Source organism: Eptatretus burgeri, chromosome 12, assembly GCF_056783735.1.
Source record: "Eptatretus burgeri isolate ZD-2024b chromosome 12, Ebu_testis_v1, whole genome shotgun sequence".
NCBI classification, from domain to species: domain Eukaryota; kingdom Metazoa; phylum Chordata; class Myxini; order Myxiniformes; family Myxinidae; genus Eptatretus; species Eptatretus burgeri.
Genome location: NC_140972.1, coordinates 41,866,869 through 41,882,763, shown reverse-complemented (window position 1 = coordinate 41,882,763; position 15,895 = coordinate 41,866,869). Strand labels below are relative to the sequence as shown.

Below are 15,895 nucleotides of genomic sequence, written 5' to 3'. Positions count from 1 at the left end.
AATTCTTCTTTGCCCTGCGGTGAACTCCAAGGCATCCACCGGCAACATCAAGGACGGTGGTCTTGAAGGTGTTCCACAGCTCTTCAGGACCCCCCAAAGCACCCAGACCCCCCAAGTGTCCACTCAGCCTGTTAGCAAACTCCTCAGCTACTCTCTCATCCCTGAGCTTGGCAACATCCAGCCTAGGCTGGGATGGTACCATTCTCCAGGATTTAAGGTGCAGCTTTAGAGTTGCTACAACAAGCCTGTGGTCAGTATTGAGGAACTGAGCACTCCGGTAGACCCTGCAGTTCTGGATCATCCTCCAACGACCGTCAATGAGGACATGGTCAATCTCCTTTGCCACACCGCCAGCGTTGGAATACCAAGTCCAGCGATGAGCTTGCGGGCGCTGAAACCATGAACCAGCCACCCTAAGTCCATGACTTCTTGCAAAGTCAAGGAACTTAGTGCTATTCTGGTTCATAGTTCCTGACCCATGCGGACCAACACACACCTCATAACCATCCCTATCAGTTCCAGTCGATGCATTGAAATCCCCAAGACTAGAAGTGTATCTCGTCTGGGGCACTGATCAACCACAGACTCGAGTGTGGCGTAGAATGTGTCCTTCACGGTGAGATCACTCGCCTCAGTCGGAGCATAAATAGAGACCAGGGAAATGACACCCTAAGGAGTGACGAATCCTTAATCTCATAATACGCTCGTTGACCGGTGTTACCTCAATTATCATTGGGGTCAGCTTATTGGACACAGCTACAGCAACTCCTTGGGTATGGTAACCATCAGAGCGACCAGACCAATAGTAGGTGTAACCACCCACCATTATCTCGCCGCAATCCGGTCTCCGAACCTCAGAGAGAGCTGCAATCCCGATGTCCAAACGCTTGAGCTCAGATGATAACAGAGACAGGTGATCATCCTCTCTTAGGGATAGGACATTCCAGGCACCCACCCGAAGGGACCGCCTCAGGTTAACCCAAGGAGACCGCCGTCTGGTGGACGACACCTCAGCACCACTCCGACACTCTCTCCCGCAATCTGACCCAGGGATGTTACCCCGTCGTTTCCCTCCTATCAAAGTTTGGGTGTCCCGGCTTTGCCCCAATCCCATCATCCGGTGAGCTGCCCTGCGAAGGGAAGCTGCACAGGAGGTACTCCCACGGAGTGGGTTTCAGATTTTTTTATGCGCTTTTGCGTTTTGCGGAATGAAGCGTTTTACGGTGGCTGGAGTGCAAATCCTGCCACCAACCTCCTAATAAGAAGTAACCCAACTGCAGGAGGACGTCCGCAGACACAGTTGGGCACTAGATATGGATGGCCGTTGGCTCACAAGGAGCTCCTCCGCCCTTTGACAGGTTTTGTTTTTAATCCTGCTTGGTGTCCATATCCAAACACCCTCCTCACCAGAAAACCTGGTGGGGGAGACGGTTTAGTCGCCGACAACCCGACCATGGAACAGGTTAGTACAGGTTTAGATGGTACCTGTAGCAGGTCACAGATCGAACCTGACCTGACGAACAGGTGACAGCTTCAGGTGATGCTCTCCCAAATATATTCCGGTTTTTGTGATATTGAATACTTTACCCGCAGTGCCCCCTACAATTAGGGTATGCGTGAAAATTGGCGAAAATTGAAGGCCCCCTAGCGACCAGGTGAGTGCATCGATATGAATTAAACTTTGCAGGTTCATGGTATTCAATGAGTACTGTAACTTTGCCTCAGGACATATTGACCGATATTGCTTAGGTCAGGGGTCAAAGGGCAAAAATCGATAATATGCGAGAGCTGGAGGTGCCTTCGCGCCAAATGCTACTCCTCCTCGGGTTATGGTAGGATGGTCATGAAAATTCACACTAATCTTCTGGAATACATTGTGCACAAACGATCGAGCCGGATTTTCGATTTTGATATTTGTTCACCCACAGCACCCCCTCAAACTTTGGGGATTTCCGATATCAAACCGCATTTTCGGTACTTTTCATTCAAATGGATACCGAGTAGTTATCAGTCGATGGAACTGGATGAGATTTGATATGCATAATCTTAAGGTGATTCTCTATCCACTATATGACATCCATTTTGTTCTATATCTTATAGTTTCCAAATGGTAACCCTCTCAACTTGGGTGTCCGAGGGCCATTGAGCATTCCTGCTGAAAATTCAAAGTACACGAGCTCCAAGATGGTTGAACCGAATCGAATGAATCTTTACATGCTTATAGACCGTAATGAGTACACAAACTTTGCTCATTTGAATAATGACCTATCTTGAGTAAGTCAGGGGTCAAAGGTCAATAAGTGCATTTTTTGGGCAAAATTACCATTCAACGCACGCTTGCTCCTACATGGATTAACCGATACGAATGAAAGTTCATAGGTACATAGTACTCAATGGGTACTACAACTTTGCTTCAGGACATATTGACCTATCTCGGCTAGGTCAAGGGTCAAAGGTCAATAAGTGCATTTTGCAGGCGAAATTACCATTCAAGGCACCCTTGCTCCTACACGGATTAACCGATACGAATGAAAGTTCATAGGTACAGATACTCAATGGGTACTACAACTTTGCTTCAGGACATATTGACCTATCTCGGCTAAGTCAGGGGTCAAAGGTCAATGAGTGCATTGTTCAGGCAAAATGACCATTCAAAGCCCCCTTGCTCATACACGGGTTAACCGATTCGATTGCAATTTTGTAAGTACTTAGTACTAGATTAACTCAGATCAGGGGTCAAAGGTCATCGGATGCTCGGTGACCCATGGCCGCCTACCGGCTTGTCTGTCTGTTTGTTTGTTTGTCACACGATTTATGGCCACAGTTTTCAAGCAATCGTTCTTAAAAAAAATTGTGTGTGTATGTGACTGGCCAAAGACAGCAACAATAAATTTTGATGAATATCCGAATCCGGATCCAGATCTGAGAATTTTTTGACCGATTCTTCACCATTGAGAGATGGGGTCAAAAACTATGCATAGCATGATATCTCAAAAAGTTGTGGACGAGTTTTGACAAAACTCGGTGGATGAGTTGGTTAATTGACAAGAACAAGCCGATTCGATTTTGGTTAAGGTCCGAATCCAGATCCGACCGATCAGTGGCATACGAAATGTTAACTATTCAGCCAGGTGGAGGTATGCGCTCGACACGGTGCCATTCCTTTTCGCCAAGTTGTCACTGTATGAGTGATTTTATCCGATGTCTGTCTGACTGTCTGCACCAAATTTAGCACACAGAGCAAGTCTGACTCGGGAGTTGTCCTTAGTGTGTTTTCATCCACAAACCTCAGCCTTGAAAGACCCTGAAGAACCATAAGATCTTTTTTGTTTTACATGCTTGAGAGATTAGAATACATGCTTGAGAGATGAGTTTTATGCATGCTTTGACAGTAAGACCCCTTTATACCCCGAAGACCCAAAGATCCTTTCAGACCCTTAAAACCATTGAATTCCACGAACACAAGTAAGACACTTTAAAATCCCGAATACACCAAAAACCCTTTGGACCTCAAAGACAGTTAAGATCCCTAAGACTCATGAAGACTCCTACGACCCCAAAGACCCTTTAGATATTGAAGTCCTTTGAAGACCCTTAAGACCCCATTCAGCTGGAAGACCCTTAAGACTTTGAATGCCCTAAAGAACTGCAAGACCCCAAAGACCCTTGAAAACCTCAAAGACCCTGAACACCCCAATGACTTGTAAGAACCTTAAAATCTTAACGAGCCTTCAGACCTCAAAGACACTTAAAACCTGAAGACCCGGAAGACCCCTTTATCCACTGGTGTTCTGGTTCTCCTGCCCCCGACACGGTTTCCCCTTCCCCACCCTCACCCCGTCCATTCTCCTGCCCCATTCCACCTGCCCCATGCGGGCTCTCCTGCTTTCCCCAATTATCAGTACCCCCCCCGCCCCCCCTCCCCCAACTTCCAAGACTACCGGCAAAGACAAAAACAACCCGAAACATTAATTGGGGTTATGCTGATCATCTGCAGCAAGTCTGGATGTAATTGGGCCAGGACTGCAGGAGGAGTATCCTGACAAACAAACCCACAAACACCGGTCCGTGAATTATGGTCAGGATTGACGTGGAACATGATAAAAAAAAAACCTTTTAGGCCTCAATGACAAAGGAATGCACAAATGCACAATTGGAGTTGTCATGGAGACAATAGGTTAAAAAGTAGAAATCTTTGGACATATAATATATGCATAAACTAAATTAAAGGTCAAGAAAAACGAATCAATCCCTTTTGTAAGACTTCTGTGTTCTTTTGGAAATTCAAAATGATATTTGAATTGTCACAAAAATAAAAAAAAAATTCCGCCCAACGTGGGGCTCGAACCCACGACCCTGAGATTAAGAGTCTCATGCTCTACCGACTGAGCTAGCCGGGCTTATACCTAGTCCGTCGCTCTTATTGTATAACAATTTATTCTTTTATTTCCAAATGGTATTATTTCTTTTTCAAAGAAGTATTTTAAAAACCCTTCAAACGATCTCGCTATCAAGACGTCGAATTCCTTCTGAGGCTCACAGATATCCTTCAATAATGACCTCAACGTATGCCTTTTAATGGTCTCCTGTTTGAAAGATTGCCTCCGCTTTTTGAAAAGAAAAGAGAAGAGAAACGTCACAATGTTCATGGCAAGAGGATGTCGAAGAAGCTGCACTTTCGTTCAATGCTACACACACACACACATCGGTAATTCAACATTCAGAACCTTGTTACAAACTTTCTTGTGCTGTCGTTGTATTTCCCTTTTAGCGGTTTTGTTTTTTCATTAATTTTTCCCGACGACCGTGGAAATTTTACAAATTCATTTATTATGCAAACAAGGAAGACCTATTGAGCGGTGTAAGAGACAAAGGTATATTTCCTATGGCTGTTATATTTTGAGTTTTTTTTTTTTTTTTACATTTATCATTTACATCGGAGTTCAGTCGGCAAATAATTACGCATCTTAAACGCAAAATATATATAAATGTGCGAAGTCCAGCGTATTCAGAAATTTTTTTTTATGTGGTTTGCGATGATGGACACATTGAAAGAAGAAGAAGAAGAAAAAGAAGAGTTCCGGTGCGCCGGAACATGCGCCCGTCATGGCGGCGTACAAGGTGAAACAGGACATGCCCCCACCTGGCGGTTATGGACCGATTGACTTTCATCGAAACTTACCCCGGCGAGGACTTCCTGGTAATGAGCTCTTCCTAAACTAATAAGAAAATAACTTGCCATTCCCTTAAGCTAATGGTTGGGGGTTGTAATGTTGCATTTGTCTCCCTTAGGTGTCGGTGTCTTCGCCATCGGGATCGGAGTGATGGCTTTTGGACAATGGAAGATTGCTTCGTGGAATTGGGAAAGAAAGTAAGAAGAAGAAGAAGAAACCGACATTTAATTCCCCATACAGTCTTGTCATTTGATTTACTGCTTTCCTCCAAGTGTTTAATCGGTTTGGCCGTTTCCGAGTAGTAGGTTTGTTGTTGTGCACTTTGCCTCTTCTGAATTGATACATCAGCGCCGGGTAATCGGTGGAGGGGGGGTTTCAGTACCCATGATGCAGTGCGCGGGCGCCATGTTGGTTGGCAAGCGATGCGCGCACGGCATTCTGGGATAGCTCTGTAACCTCCTCTATGTCTCCCCTCGTCGCTCGCAATCAAATTAACATGTCGGGAGCCTCTGGAATTAAAAACGGGTCTGTGCTGAAGAGGAGGTAAATTGAATGGGGTAAGGGGAGGGATTGGGGGTGGGGTTCGTGGAATTGGATAAGGGAAAGGATAAACGCCTGATTGGATGGGAGTGAAGGGACGGGTCAAAATGTTCTATTGGTGTCGGTGATATATTGTTACGAATCTGGCAGCCATTTGCACACAAACGGACAGCAGTCCCCACAGTTCAGTTATTTTGATAAGTATATGTTTATAGTCAGGGTCCCGTCCTGTCTAATGGGTTAATTTAATGTGTGCGCTGCGGGTTTATTTTTTAGTTAGGTTTTTATTACAACAGCGGACCGTCGCCTCGCTCCACCGTCGCCATTACGCACGTGACCTTAGGTGAGGACGTAGGCAGAGCTACAATCGCCTCAGCTCAGACTCCGCCCCAGAAATGTGGGAGTTGCCCCTCCTACCGTGGGCCTGTCCAATGAGGGACGGCCAGCGAATCGCGCGATGCCCCCGACCAATCCAGAGGCGAGTTACCTCAGAGCAGACGCTCCAACCCCACGGGGGGTGGGGGGGGGAGGGATAAGAAAGGCCGCGAGCTGCTCGTGCGAGATAGAGGTTGGTTGGTTCCTGCTGGTTGAGCTTGTGGCTCCTGGTCAATGATCGTGCTTGTGCTGTATCACGTGATTGGATTTTCGTATATCATGACTCGCCCGCTCGGGGTGGCAGTGATGTACATTCGGACGCGGAAAAGCAAAGTTACTGCTACGCTCTCGCCCTCCATTGCGCTAAAATTGCGCAAAATCTGCCAGAATTGGGGGTATTTTGTGGGTCCTTAACCACCTTAGGAGCCTAAAACCCCCTGAAATATCTTAAAACGTGTCCAATACATAGAAATTCCCTGAAATAATCAACCATTCTCCATGTATTTTATGCTTATTGAAGTAAATAATGAATTATTGAAAATGGCCATTTTTTTTTTCTTTTGCTCCCGCACGCAAGGGGTTAATTCACCATGTTGTGCAGAATTTCAACAACTACAACCTCAGTTTTCGAAAACTCGGCATCAATACGGTTCAAATGAGACCGGTTTCAGCTTGTTATACCACCGCTAGGGGTCGACTCATTTTTCTCGTTCTCGGCCACTACACTATTAGGTATATTGAAATTTGGCTATTAACCCTCCTCTACGCCGTCAGAATTGGCGAGCACGGTCTTTAAATGACCCGTGCCCTTCGGAGTTGTCCAAGAGTCACAACCTAAATTCCGGGTGTGCGGTGAGCGATGGCTCTACTGCTCCACCTGGCGGCCGTTCCTCGCTGCTGACCCCCGGCCCACAACAATATTTAAATGGCCGCCAATAATATATATGTTTATATATATATATATTTTTTTTTTTTTAATAGCCGTAACTCCTGTTTGCTTGTTTGGTGTTTCTACCTGAGCATGTGCCTGTGAGCCGAGGTTCAGTGCCAGGTGCGTTTCCCTGTAGTCTTGTGTCGTGCACTCAATAATCCGACACATCACAGTATGACATGGCTGTTGTTATCACTTTCATCCAGTCTGCTTGATTGAGTGTAGTTGTCTAGATAGACAGGCCTATAGGTTTGTTTAAGCTTTCCCTGCTCCCAAATTTCACAGAAGAGATTGTGGAGTCTTGAGACTTTCTTTTCTGCATACTTTAGGAGTCCAGGTGTAATACCACAGATACCCAGTGCCTTACCATTGTTTTGCTTGGAGTCTTTTTAAAATATTGAATGGGTGTAATAGGCAGTCCTTACTTTGTCTGGCATGGAAGGGTTTGTAGTGTTGTTATCCTCATCTGGGACCATCGTTCTATGTTGCTGAATGAGTGCCTGAAGGTTCCAAAGGGAACCACGAGAAGCTCGGCACTATATTTAGGCCAATGCTTCAGTTGGCTGATGGCATCGGTCAAGAGCTGTCTCATGGATGATGTATTAGGATGCTGAGGAGGTTAGAGCTGGTTACATTTCAGTTTCTCACTATTTAGTAAGCTAATTGAGTATTTCCATTGGCTGCCGCTTACTCGGTCATTGAGCTTGTTCTCGGTAAGCCTCTGTATTATGTCTAGCAGCTATGAACTTGTCCTGCAATTCAGGTAGATGAGGATGTTCAGACGCATGCCTAGCCTTGTTGCATTCCAAGAGCATAAAAGTACTGTTATGGTTTGGGAAAACTTACCCCAGGGGGAGAGCATACATGGACATATAGGTGACCCGAGGATCAGTTATTTCATTAGTCTTTGTATCGATAGTCCTTGGTCCCTTGTCAAAGGGCTGTTTGGGGGGTGGGGCATGCGTTGGCTAGGCTGTTTTTCCAGTGTAATATCTCCCCCCCTCCTCCTCCTCCTCCTCCTGTTACTTTCAATCTTTCCTTCTTTACACCATTGTTCTGTTCAATCCCTCTGTTACTTTTAATCATCCCTCCATTACTCCATCGGCCCATTTCAACGGTTCACCAATAATCTCCCCTCCATCAAACATCCTTTCAACAGTCCCTTCACCCATCGGTCAAACCTTCAATCCCACGGCCGTTCGGTCATGAAGAATTCATTTCCATATTTTCTCCATCCGCGCATTGCTTGATATCCGATCAGGTGCTCTTTCATACATGTTCATGGCCTATGAGATGCAGCGCTAATCGCAGGCATGGTACAGTGTAAAACGGTGTGAGCGGGCGTTTTGCGAGCATAGGGGGGAGGGGGGGGGGTTCTCATAGCGGCTTAGGGCGGGGCGGGGGCTTCGTTAAAAGTTCCCTCAGAATGGCGTGGCAATTTCCACAAGTGACGTCGTGCACCTGCTCCCATCGGCTGCAGACCAATGGGAGGGAGAAGGCTTGTGGGAGGAGAGAAGAGAGCTGATGTGAAGAAGAGGCAGAAAGGCAGAAGCACACGGGACACAGTCGAAAAGCGCTCCTGTGCAGACGCCTCAAAGCAGAAAGGATGACAAGCGGAACCGCCAATGTCAGGGTCCGACAGTACAGTATTCCTGTCCCTACGTTTTCCAGTGTCGTGAAGTGTTTTAATTACATGTTTGAATAAGGATAAATGCCCCTGGCTGCTTCCGGAGGGAGTGGGTGCTTCAGATCTCGATAAAATTCTAAAATCAACCGATTGCACGTGGTAATTAAGGAAACGACATGTATTCCCGGAGGCCAGCTTAATATAGAAGGTGGTCATAGTTTAAATGCTATTTCATAACTACACACAGCAATCTCCTGCAGATGGATTTTGTGTACACCAATTCTTATGTTGTTGGGGCGGGGGGGTGTCATGTGAGAAAGGCCAAATTTAAAAACATGTTTCTCAATTGGGGATAACCAAGCTGTTGTGTATATATAGAGGATATTTCCTTCGAAGATTCCAGTATTTTGCAACCTCTCATCCTTCCACATAGTTTTTTTTTTCATTAAGCCGAACAACTGAAACATGGAAAACTTTAACAGCAAGCGGTAGTGCGCATATTCCAGGCTGAACAGTTCACGATTTATATTGCAATGATAGGCCGAATCTGCGTTCGGACCGTAACCAAAATCTCATCTGCTTGTTCTTGTCGCCGACCCAATTCATCCACCAAGTTTTGTCATAACTCATCCATAACTTTTTTTTAGATATCGTGCGATGTGTTTTTGGCCCAATCTCTCAATGGTGAAGAATCACTTTAATATTCTTGTATCTGGATCTGGATTCTCACCAAAATCTAATAAATTTCTCATTGGCAGACACCCACCTGGCCATCAAGTTTCATCCAAATCTTTTTTTGAAATACTTTCCTCGCAGACGAGCAGGGGTGAATACATAATCTCTGGACACCTTTGGTGACGGATGTCATAAACACCTACACTAGAGTATGCACCCTCATGACTTGAGTGCGTGTAAAGTAATTTTGTGAGGCATATAATGAATCAGGATTCCCTTGGCATTCCAAAAAAATTGAGGCCACAATCTTGCCTGCTGAAGGCTGGTTACCTTCGCATTCTGCGAGAGGTTATGTTTTGGTCGGCGTGTATTTATTTATTTATTTATTTATTTGTAATCTTGTGATTCGTATAACTCAAAAAGTATTAAACCGAATTGCATGAAATTTGGTGGGATGATTGGTTATTAGCCAGGAAGCATTCGATTAGATTTTGGGATCGTTCGGGTCAAAGGTCAAGGTCACGAAAAGGTCAAAATCGTCTTTTTATGATAACACGGTCAATTTTTATTCAATTTGCATGCAACTAACGCCAAAATGTTCAGAATTCAACGCCTCATCTTGTGATATGCAATATGACACAATGGCGCCCATACTCTTGTTACCGGTTAGGGGTCAAAGGTCAGGGGGGTCACGACCTTGAAAAATATGCGGTTTTTGTCATAACGCGGTCAATTCTTGTCCGCTTTACATGAACCCAGCACCAAAATGTTCAGAATTTAATGCCCAATCTTGTGACACAATGACGTCAAAACACATGTCACCGGTTGGGGTAAAATGTCGGGGGGGGGGGTCACGCCCTTGAAAAATATGCGGTTTTCGGCATAACTTGGTCAATTCTTATTCGATTTGCATGAAACCAGCATCAAACGAGATTACCTTTTCTTGTTGAAACGTATTCACCGAGCTTGCGAGTGAAGACTCGCCAAAATGACGTGAGTTGATTGTTGTTTAGTCCGTAGCCCCCGAAAGTCCTGGGGGGGTCATGACATTATAGATATGTGGTTTGTGTCATAAGACCATTCATATGAAACCAGTTCCCCACACTCATACCAAGAACAAAAAAAGTAGTGGCGGCGAAGGTATGCGCTCTATGAGTGCCCGTTCTAGTTGCAAAATGTATTGGGTGATTGTGATCCCTTGTGCTTCCATCGACAAGATTATGTTTTTGTTTCAGGATCTTGGTGGTTAAACCATGTTTATTTACCATTTACTAGATGGGTGATATTAAACATTTGTTGGATTTGTGGAACATTCTTGAAGTTTGTGAAAGTGATGTCAGCTGTTGCTTTTGAACATGAGTGCTGAGGTTTTTGAGGCCCCTTCTTGCTAAGACCTTGGGCATACTTGTGTTTGTGAATGATGACTGTGAAAATGCACACCTGAGGGACCTACCCCAGAAGAATAAAAGTGGAAAGTATATCCATTCTAGTATATCCATATTACACCAGATGCAAGCTCGGATTGAGCAGACTATTGATCGTGATGGCATGCTCAAGGTTTACTGTTCCTTTCGCTCCTTGCGCTGACATGACTGGAAGAGAGTTGCATGGTGAATATATAAATGCAAGCCAGGTACTAGGGCTACAACTAAAGGCTTTAGGAAATCCTTGGCTCAAGGATTACATATCACCAGAGAACACGTCTGCACTTTCCTGTTATTTCCCAAAATTATTTGAGTAGTATTTTATGAATTCCCATGTATGATGGTCGCTTCCCAAGCTGCATTTGAAAAGCTCTCTGTTAACTTTTGAAATGATTGGAGAACAGGCATGAATAACGTTGATGCCAAATTTTATTTCACAAACAGGATGTTTTGCTCTATTTATTTATTTGTAGACAAATTGAACCTCCACCGCCTGATGGTGTGGTGGGTGTTAAAAGGAGCTCATAGCTTTGGCTTTGAGTGAAATCAAGAGTGCAACACAATGAACCTTTTTTTTGAAAGTCCATGAAAAAAATTAAATTTATAGATTAACTTAAACTCTTAACTTAAACACTGAGGATGGGTACTTTTGCTTCCTGTCTCTGGGGATGTTTACTTTTGCTTGTGTAATTATGATATTGTACATGCACTCAAAGGGTAATCCAGAATTGCCAAGTAAATGTATGTATTTTAAATTACTTTTGTCCATCTGTTCTGAATTTGTAGTTAATTTAGCTGAAAAGGCACGGAATGACGAGAGGTAGTACGGTTCTCACGAGTTAACCACTGAGAAGCAAATAAGTGGTATAAAGATGATTTGCAATCGTGAAAATGTCCAAATAAAAGTGCATTTTATTCAAACTACCCCCATGCCAGAAATGCTGAAATTGACTCAAGAAAAGATTGAAACTGGGTCGAAGCATAATGTTCCTGTCATCCGTAAACGCAGGATTGTAAAGATGTGCGCATGTGCATTTTCAAGGGATTAAGATGCTGCCACAGCAGAACTGCACAGCCAGAGCTGGACACAGATGCTGTTCAAAGAAAGTTGTATCAGTAGCAACTTGGAATGTATGCTCATTTGAGATGACCGTATCTGCTGGAAGCGTACACCAGGAGTTCCAGTAAAGCCCCAGGCATTACAAGGCAAGTTGGACCTCCTGGTGAAGGAAGCAAGATGTTGTTCTGTCAGTATCTGGGATTCAGGAGGGAAAATGGTTTGGCAAAGATGTCTTGTCAGCATATGGGCACACATTTCTACACTCTGTATGACCTCGACCACGAGGCAATGAGTGCACAATAAGTAATGATGTTGAGATTGCATTGAATGGGAAATTGCTCATGAGGTGTGACGTGTGGGAAGCAGTGAAGTCGCAAATTGTTACAGTTCGGCTGAAACTCTCAAGTTCAGGGCAGAGACGACCTGGTGGCTCGAGGTAGACATCAAACATTTTCATGACTAATATCGGTGTATGCACTCACAGCCAAGGCAACCCCTGGAGTAAAACGGATATTTTCTACTGATTGTAAGATATACTAGACAGAGTGCGACAGATGTTGTTATTGTGCTTGGTAACTTCGATGCAAGGGTTGGTAAAAGGGTTCCAGCAAAGTACCTGTGGTGTGGAGCATGGGCAGAGTGAGAGCAATTCTGTTGGTGAAGAAAGAGTTCCTGGAGCTTTGCGTTACAAACCACCATACGGTAATGAACACTTTGTTTGAAAAGGAAGAATTTAATCTGTGCGCATGGATGCACTGAGCTCCGAATTGATACCAGATGATTGACTCTGATGTGATGTGTGCCAGTCAGCGAATGTTCTGTACTGATGTACAGGCTGCAAGAGGAGCAAACTGCTGGCCAGACCACTGATTGGTTTGAGTCAAAATGCAAAGTATCTTTACTTACAAACTGAGAGAGGGTGTCAGTCAGATTTGCAGTCCACCAGCTATACAGCCCAGATCGAGAAGAATCTTGTGGAGAACACTTGAGACAACTAAAGGAAATGCTGTACAATTCTGAAAGCTTCACAGAGCATAATTGGGACACCATGCATGCCTTTAGGGTATCACACTTTGTCAAGTTTTTATTTTTTATTTTTTATTTTTATTTTTTTCTTTCAGTTAACTCAACATTGTCACACAGGTTGCTGTCAAACCTCGACTCTTTTTCATCTCAAGTCTGAACTGTCAAACCTGTCTCCCTCCTCCAAATCCTGGTATGTCGAGTTAAGTCCATTTTTGGTGCATGTTCCCCCCTCCATACCCTCCCTTACCTCAAATGGCTGCACAGCTGACACTGCACGCAAATCGGCTGAATGCCAAAACTCCGTGTTTGCTTCTAAATATTGTGTCCCAAACCCATCGCTTTCTGTACCCACCTTACCCAGCCGTTCCTGGACTGTGTCCTTTTCTCCTGACAATGTGGAGAGTTTGCTGTCAAACCTCGACTCAGATTCTGCAACCGATCCAGCCAGCATCAGCCCACGTGTCCTACAAACCTGCTCTGCTGCTCTTGCTCGCGCTCTCTATTCGAGTCATCCTCTCATTTATTCAAGGTCATCTGCCAACTGCTTGAAAATCAGCAAACATTACCGCTCTGCATAAAAAAGGTGCAAAAACTGATCTCTGTAACTGCAAACCAATCGGCCTGCTCCCAATCATCAGCAAGGTCATGGAATCCATCATCGCTTCCAACATTAAATCCTTCCTCTTCGCCAATGGCTTGATTTCCAATCATCAATTTGGATTCAGACCAGGTCACTCTACCCTGGAGTTGCTGCTCCTGCTTTCCCAAAAAGGGATGGAGGTCTTCAATGCCAGACTTGAGATCAGAGCCATCTCCTTAGACATATCACGTGCTTTCTATACGGTCTGGCAGCCCTCCCTGCTCACTAAACTCTCTTCCTATGGTATCCAAGGGAATCTCCACTCATGGCTTGCAGACTTTCTCTCCTGCCACAGTCAACATGTGTCCCTCAATGAATTTCTCTCATCCCCTCTTCCTGTCCAGACTTTACTTACTCAAGGCAGCGTTCTGGGCCATGTGCGTTTTCTGGTTTTCCTCAATGATCTCAGACTCTCCGGAAAATCCTCTTTATCTCTTCACCGATGACTCCACCCTCTGCCGTACCATCTCTCACCCCTCTGATCGGCAGTCAGCAGCCTCTTCACTCTCTGCAGATCTGGTCAAACACTTGGAACATGTCTTCCTTCAATCCTGACAAATCTCACACCCTCACTATGCATCTCTGATAGGACTGTCTGGACTCCCCCCCCCCCCCCATCTACTTTCTCAACAATCCCCTTGAAGTCCTTTCATTCAAGCTTTTGGGCCACACTATCTGCCACAATCTTTCCTGGGAAAGCCATATCTCCATGCTGTCCTCCAAAGCCAATCGCCGACTGGGCATCTTACGAAATGCAAGGTCCTTCCTTGGCACACCAGAGCTTCGAATCGCTTACAAAGCTTTCATCTGCAGTCTGATGAAGTACTGCTCTCCCCTCTGGGGTGGTGCTTCTGCCTCATACCGAACTCAACTTCACGTTGTGGAAACCAAGGCTCTTAGGATCATTGGTATCTCTCACTATGAAGCTGAGCCTTTGCATCTCTCACTCTCTCGTCAGAGGCAGGTCAGTGGTTTTTCTGTCTTCTCCTCTCTGGCCTTGCCCCCCCCCCCCGCTCTGTGATTTGTCGCCCTTATATTTCCGTAGGGCATATAACGTAGGCTCTTATATTTCCGTATAAAGCCTGGTGTTGGCGCAGTGGTTAGGGCAGCGGCTTAGGATCCAAAAGGTCCTGAGTTCAAGCCCCGTTGAGCCACTGAATTAATACACCAGGGGGTTGACTCAGCCTGTCATCTTTCCGAGGTCGGCGAAATGAGTACCAGTGTATTGGGCCGGTGTATACCCCGGTTAAAAATAGGTGTACCAGATCCCTGTGTCGCAAGAGGCGACCAGGGTTGCGTCAGGAAGGGCATCCGGTGTAAAAAATGTGCCAAATCACTATGCGGATCATATGGATGATCCGCTGTGGCGACCCCAAATGGGAGCAGCCGAAAGAAGAAGAAGATATTTCCGTAGGGCACTCAAAGTCTGTCAAAAAAAACCTTTCTGGTGAAACTGCCAAAATCAAGAATTACTGCTCACTTTCACTCGTATTCCTCTCTTTCCTGCCTCTGGAACAAGCTCCCACTCCTCCCTCCAAGTCTTCAAAACAGCTGTTCACCACCATCTCATGTCTTCCCCCATCCAAAACCTTTCTCTTTTCTTCCCCCGTTAATCCACCCCAAACTGACCTCCTTCAAATTCCTTGGTTTCCTCCCTTAAAGTCCCTGTCGTACCATCTTGTTTACCCTATGTACCCCACCCCATCCCTCTCCCTTTCACAGATCTCCTGTTGTCTGTTCCCCACTATTTTGTGCTTGTCTCCTGCCTTGTTATATGTTCTGTGTGTTCGCTCTGGCATGAGCCTCGACAAAAACAAAAAGAAGCTTATCCTATTTGAAGGCAGACAACAGCTGTGTCATTCTTTGTCGATTTGGAATTGACGAGCGTATGACTTGTTCTTCGACAGAATAATTCTCCTAGAACGGAGGGGATGACTTGTCATATCTACCCCCACTGGGACTGGTGCTATACAATACACACTTGCATCTCGAGAAAAATAGGGTACTTCCTCCACCCAAACACCCTGTGGTTAGCAAAAAAAACATATCATAAAAACAAAAATAAATAAACAAATAAAACTTTGCCGCTTTATACCAAGCCGAGTGCAACCACCAGTTTTCAACTCGTTCCATCCAGCATTTCAGGAGTGCGTAGCTGTCAAGCACAAACAGACACTTCTAAACTTGTATGATTAAATGCTGCTCTGCCAAATGGAATAAGTCTTTTACTCTTTGCAAACCTGTCTCACCCTGTTGCTTTTGAACCGGTGAACTTAAGCTCAAAGTATTGTGAAACAAACCCATCTATTCCACGGTGAGCCACTACAGGAGCTTCAGTATCTTGAACCTCTAAGACTCACCAACAATCCCTTTTTATCCTGGGCTTACTGTGGACAATGTCTCAAAACTGGCCTCCAAAAGCC

General features: G+C 45.1%; 1 protein-coding gene and 1 non-coding gene across 2 annotated transcripts in view; one reads left to right on the top strand and one right to left on the bottom strand.

The window, feature by feature from the left end:
• Positions 1-4,327: 4,327 nt before the first annotated feature.
• On the bottom strand, positions 4,328-4,400 carry TRNAK-CUU (transfer RNA lysine (anticodon CUU)). The gene has a single exon. It is a non-coding gene; the product is annotated as a tRNA-Lys (tRNA).
• Positions 4,401-5,042: 642 nt separating this feature from the next.
• Positions 5,043-15,895, top strand: part of NDUFA13 (NADH:ubiquinone oxidoreductase subunit A13) — a 35,393-nt gene continuing 24,540 nt past the window's right edge. The window contains exons 1-2 of the mRNA XM_085850281.1: positions 5,043-5,200; positions 5,293-5,371. Of these exons, the coding sequence (XP_085706407.1) occupies positions 5,107-5,200; positions 5,293-5,371 (173 nt within the window). The 5' untranslated portion in view covers positions 5,043-5,106. The remainder of the gene's footprint in view (positions 5,201-5,292; positions 5,372-15,895) is intronic.